General features: G+C 37.2%; 1 protein-coding gene across 1 annotated transcript; it reads left to right on the top strand.

Moving 5' to 3' along the window:
- The first annotated feature begins 1,599 nt into the window (after positions 1-1,599).
- Positions 1,600-4,800, top strand: LOC137717186 (cyclic nucleotide-gated ion channel 1-like). The gene is made up of 7 exons (XM_068456486.1): positions 1,600-1,640; positions 1,752-2,247; positions 2,402-2,605; positions 2,733-3,013; positions 3,231-3,342; positions 3,710-3,958; positions 4,240-4,800. The coding sequence occupies exons 1-7, from the start codon at positions 1,600-1,602 to the stop codon at positions 4,798-4,800; spliced, it is 1,944 nt and encodes a 647-aa protein (XP_068312587.1).
- The last annotated feature ends 1,223 nt before the right edge of the window (positions 4,801-6,023 follow it).

The raw sequence follows: 6,023 nt of genomic DNA, 5'->3' as shown, positions 1-6,023 counted from the left end.
TCACTTATCGTTTTCCTATTGGATGTGGTTAATTTATGTCTTCACATTGTCTATTCATTTGTCTAAAAGAACTCTCTAAAGTATATTTGTATTCTCTTTATTAAGCCTTTGGCTTATAGTCGTAATAAGAAATTAAGAAAAGCAAGAAGCAATACAATCAAGAGCTTTTGCAGTGGTAACTCAAATTCTCAGTAGTACCTAGTATATTTCATCGTTTATCCAACAAATGGTAACAGAGCTTTTGTTCGTTCATATCTAGGAGTTCAAAACATCTCTAGCAAATGGCACATGGTCGATGTTAAGCTGCATATTATTGATAAAACTGAAGGCGAATGCATATATTAGCATCAACTGTCCCGGTATCAAAAAGCCAATTAAGTTGGCTGAAATTGATCCCATAAAATGGTACCTAAACCCAGTGGCAAAGCTACAGAGGGACAAGGAGGGGCAGCCACCCCTACGCTTGATGGAAATCGCCACTGAGAGGGAGGATTTCGCCCCTCTGGTCTTTTGAGCCTGTCGGAATCTAGTTTTGCTTCTGGTATGCAGCGCTGCGTTGATGCTGCTGTGTTTAATTTTTTATTTTTTTTTTAAATACCTAGTCCCCTATGATCTTTCTAGTAGGACTTGTGGTCGCCTTTGGAAGGTTTGCTGCTGCTCTTCAGCAATATGCCGCATGTCAGTTGTAGAAAATTGAAACTTAGACGAAGAGAACGAGAGAGCTAGAGAGAGTGTGCTGAAACTTGCACGGAGAGGACGAAGGGAAAACAAGATAGAAAAGGATCAAACAGGATCATCTTTGTGAGGATCCCGGGGATCCGTGAATTGTGTCCGTCTATCATATCGTGCGGTCAATTTTCGTCTGTTTGTGTTCAATTTTAAATGAAATGATTTAAAATGATTTTGACCGCACGATATATGATAAACGGACATGATTAACAGATTCTCGGAATCCTCACAACATTAATACTGCTTATTATCTAAAAAGATTTGATTGTCTACATGTTTCTGAACTTTTTACAGTTTTAAATTTCGCCCTTCCCTCGACTATTCCTGGCTTTGCCACTGCCTAAACCATAACAAAACACTGCCCCGGCATGAGAGGCTTTGTTATATGTTATCGAGGATCCAAGAAACGAATGACATGGATAACACCGCCCTTGCATCGATCGTCACCTGCACTCTGCTCAACCCCTTATCCACACAAGTGAAGGCCACCCTAATGCTTCCGCCTGCAATATATGTTTTGAATGCTATTTATTTGTCGTGTTAATTTTTTACTTCTAGCCGGCTGAGATGACATGGTAACGTTTGGAGAATAAGAGAATTTGCTAGCTTGCAAAAAGTTGACATAGTATTTATAAACTACACTCTTATTTGGTTGTTGCTAGCTTACAAATGTATTAATTATTGCATTTGTTGGCGAAACCGAGGTCCGAAATCATAAACTCGAAGAAACTTCCCATTGAAAGCTCAATTCATATCAGACTTGTCATTTCCCTACAATTACAAAAATTACACACGCGCGCGCGCACACAATAGTAATAATTTAAAGTCCATTGCGAACAATATGTTGATAGCCCCGAAGTAACTCTAGTTATGAAGAACACTGAAGAGAAAACCTTTTTTGTGGCTGTGAGGTCAGTTTCTTGCAATCTAAGATTTTACTTTTTTTTTTTTACTTCTGAATTTATTTCGTATCAAGAATATTATGAGTGCAACTTTTTCAACCTTCGGCGTGTCTTCTTCAGGATTCCAGAACCTACTTGGAGTTTAGATGCTGCTGCAAATGGAAAAGCTGCAGTGAAATTATTCGATGAAGAACATAGTCATAGCCGGAGTAAAAAATATTGGCCAGTATTAATCAAGGACATTCTTCATCCACAAGGGTCGTTCGATCCAATGTGGAACATAATATTCATTATATCATGCGTTTTGGCAGTCTCGTTGGATCCTTTGTTCTTTTACATTCCACACATCAATTGGGATGGCAAGTGTCTTCAATTGGACAAAACTTTGCAGACAGCCGCTCTTATGTTACGATCAATGACCGATCTATCTTATATAGTCCACATTATTTTTCAAACTAGAACACTAGTGCTCTCTGAAGTTGACGCATATTCTGGGGCATCAAAAGTAAAGTCTGATACAGTTTCTTTGAAACGAATGGGTGGTTTGGTACTTGGCAAGAAGATTTTGCAGTCATCCATCCCGATTGACATTTTATGTATTCTTCCCCTTCCACAGGTAAGAAAGAGATCGCCTACTTGAATTAATGTTTTCTGCTTGTTAACTACCTATATATTGATATATTTTGAAGGCAAGTCAATGGATTAACTGATCGAACATGTGCTACAAGTTAACTAACTGTTGTCTTACTTTATTAATGTAACATCCGCAGGTAGTAATTTTGATTTTCTTTTCAAAAATGAGGGGCTCAGGTTCTTTGAATACAAGGAAGTTTCTAAGCTCTCTTGTTCTATTGCAATATGTGCCACGGGTTCTTCGCATCTACTTATCGTGCAAAAATCTCAACAAGAATCCTAGCTTAGAGATATGGGTTAAAGGTGTATTCAATTTCTTTCTCTACATCCTTGCTAGTCATGTAAGCTTCCATCCTGTATAATTTATATTTGGTTAACTACTTGAGCGTTAAAATTTGCTTTAAACTAAAGTAGCTATAGTCCGGTGACTAATTAATTAATTTAGTACGTACTTGGTGTTATTTTTAGGTACTCGGAGCCTTTTGGTACTTTTTTTCTGTTCAACGAGTAACGGCCTGCTGGCAGTATGCTTGTGCAAAAACTAGATGCAAACCTAGTACTTTTCACTGTGATGACATTTCGTATGGAGATGTGACGTTTCTAAATGAATTATGCCCTATAAATCAACCAAATGCAACAGTGTTTGATTTTGGCATATTTCTTGAAGCCATTCAATCTGATGTGTTGGGGTTGCAAGATTATCCACAAAAGTTCTTGAAATGTTTCTGGTGGGGTCTGAGAAATCTAAGGTTTGCACATATCTATAAAATGATTTGATCTTGCATAAATGTATATTAAACTGAGTAGAAAACAAAAAGAAAATTAACAGAAACAGAAAACAAGCAAATGCATAAACAAGTAATTACTTGCTCGGCAAGTGATATGTTCTTACTTTGAGCATTTTGAAATTAGAGATTCAGATATATATGTTATCTTTTAAATATTTGCTCGACTTCAATTTTGCAGTTCTCTTGGTCAAAACCTGCAGACTAGTACCTATGCATGGGAAAACCTCTTTGCCGTTTCTATTTCCATAATTGGCTTGCTACTATTCTTATATCTCATTGGAAATTTACAGGTTGGTGTTGGATATATATCTAGAATTATCACTTTTTGTCCTGGAAAATATATATATATATATGTCTGATGCATATAAGTGATCAAATGCTATATCCGTTTGAGTTTCTACTAGAAATGGCTACTTCTACTGAAGGATTATGTTGGTAGGGTGATGAGTCTATAAACATGATTTAACCCCTTATCGGAGAAATAAATTTACTGGTGTCGTTCATTTTTTCTCCGACTCATATTGTAAACACCGATTGAGTCCCTTTCTTCTAACCACATTGTGACACAACATTGTGTTATTGATCCTGATTCCATAAAATGAAGTTTTGCATAATACTAACGAACTGATGAAGTACCTTTCTCTTGTCGTGGAATAGACGTATATGCAGTTGTCAACTACAAGATCAGAGAAGCTAAGACAGAAGATGAAAATGAAAGATCTAGAAATAGAATTATGGTTATCTAGGAATGGCCTCCCCAAGGAACTGAAGGCGGTGTTCATGGAAAACTTACAACGAAAGCTTGAAAAAAACAAAGAAATTCATGTGGTGAATATGCTCTCTATTCTTCCATTGGAACATAAGAACAACATCAAGTACCATCTCTGCTTGGCCATGCTAAAGAAAGTAAGTTCTATGTTCCTCATAAATTCTATCAGGAAACTAGGGCCAATAACAAGGCTATAATTCTCCCACAATAAATTCTCAAGGCTGGCTGACCGTACGAGTATATATGTATAATGATACGAGTAATACTATTTAGACGCAATCTGACACACTTGGTGATGCAGTTTCTAATACGGGTAGACGCCCTTACAAGCATGTCTAAATAGCCTTTCATTAATGCTATCGCTCGTGACAAGTGATTTGATTAATTTATTATCTGTGTTGGTACCTAATGCATATAGGTGCCTATGCTGCAAACTGTCGATGAACAAGTATTGAAGGTAATTTGCGAGAATCTTAAGCCAGTTACATATAATGAAGAAAGTTATATGATTCGAGAGGGAGAACTACTTGACAAGATGTTGTTCATCACGCAAGGCATCGTATGGACCTATACATCTAATAACGGTATTGACAGATCAAGTGGATTGGCATTAAGAACTCGCTGTCTTATGAAAAGCGATTTCTGTGGCGAAGAATTGCTAGATTGGGCATCAAAGTGTACCTCCTTTTCTGACATACCCATCTCTACCAGAATTGTTAAGGCACACACAAAAGTGGAAGCATTTGCTCTAATGGCCAACGACTTGAAGACTCTAGTCTCTAAATTTTGGTGGCATTTCAACAAGGACATGCCAAACTCGCGGGAGGAGTTACTGGCAGCTACTTCCATTCAAGCAGCATGGCGCCACAATCTGGTAAAGAGAAGCCACAATCGGGTAAAGAGAAGGTCTTCGGCTGTAAGTCCCCTGTATTTGATCGACGACGGTGGAAAATCACAAAATTTTAGTACCCCCTTGTAGCAGGCCTTGTAAATCTTACTTCAAACTGGGTAAATGCCTTAATTGCTGGTAAATTTATGTGCGGAACCCCGAATTCAACTTGAAATCCTATTTAATAAGAGCATCTCCACCAGTTGGTCGAGAGCAATGGCAATTGAAGGGTAAGGACAATAATATTGCTTTTACAATTCACTGTAAAACTGGGATTGCCCTTGTGCAAGTTCACTCGTTTGGAAAGAAAAACGGCAAGGGCAAAGGCGATTAGTGTTCATAAATATATGTTTTAATTTTTTAATGAATGTGGACATTACAACAAATATAATTAAAGTCTAATTCCAATAAATAATTTTAAATACAATGAAAAGTCATAGCATTACAACAAATATAATTAGTTTTAAGCTAGGTGATAAAATCAGTGTGGCTTGGTCCATCTTCAGTGTATGGAACTTCCTCATCTTCCAAGGAAACCTTCTCATGATGCGATTTTTTTCACTTCTCCAAAAACGTTTTGAATTAGGAGATTCACCATCGAGGTGTCGAGACATGATCTCTCGATCCTTCTCCTCTTGCCTTTCTTGCTGATTCAACTCTCTTTCTCTCACATTTGCTTTATCTCTAGCCTTGTTTTGCCCATATGTTAACCTGTCTCGTTCCATATCCAATGCATGTTGGCAAGCCAATTCATCAACTATTTTTTACATAGTTGCACCAAACACCCAGGTCCGTATTACTTATCCGTTCCGATCCCTTATACGAGCTACTAAATGAGACCTAATTATGAGACTACCTTTACCACAAAATCAAAATGACGTGTCAAAACGCTTAGTAAAAGTGATGAGAATACATTTCAGTAACCATACATTCCTCTTATACCTTAGCAGCCGATATGGATCAATTGGTTTAGATTATAGAATCTCGAAGTTGGTATTCCTCTTTAGTTGTAAGTGAGAGGTCTTAAGTTGGATTCTCGTCCAAATACAAGTTTAAACCACATTATTGATAGCCTATTGTGAAGCTACACCCATCTTCTCTTCTTAATATAGATAATATCGTTTGTTAAAAAATAAAATAAAAAATAAAAAAATCCCAAAGTTATCCCAAAACCCAGTATTATGTGGCCTCATTCTCGGGTGATCAACCAATGACTCTTTCAAAAACACTGCATGACCTATTAATCTGACAACGTGAAAAGTACTAAAACTGTTTAGAATATTCCTAAGGCCACATGTTCACAGGGGATTCTC

The sequence above is a fragment of the Pyrus communis genome, chromosome 15 (assembly GCF_963583255.1).
Source record: "Pyrus communis chromosome 15, drPyrComm1.1, whole genome shotgun sequence".
Classification (NCBI taxonomy): domain Eukaryota; kingdom Viridiplantae; phylum Streptophyta; class Magnoliopsida; order Rosales; family Rosaceae; genus Pyrus; species Pyrus communis.
The sequence above is the reverse complement of the archived record's forward strand: the minus strand, read 5'-3'. Positions and strand labels throughout refer to the sequence as shown.

Coding starts and splice junctions, on each gene's coding strand:
- LOC137717186 (XM_068456486.1), top strand. CDS start 1,600: ATGAAGAACACTGAAGAGAAAACCTTTTTTGTGGCTGTGAG. Junction 2,248..2,401: donor GTATTCTTCCCCTTCCACAG/GTAAGAAAGAGA, acceptor TAACATCCGCAG/GTAGTAATTTTGATTTTCTT. Junction 3,959..4,239: donor GCTTGGCCATGCTAAAGAAA/GTAAGTTCTATG, acceptor TAATGCATATAG/GTGCCTATGCTGCAAACTGT.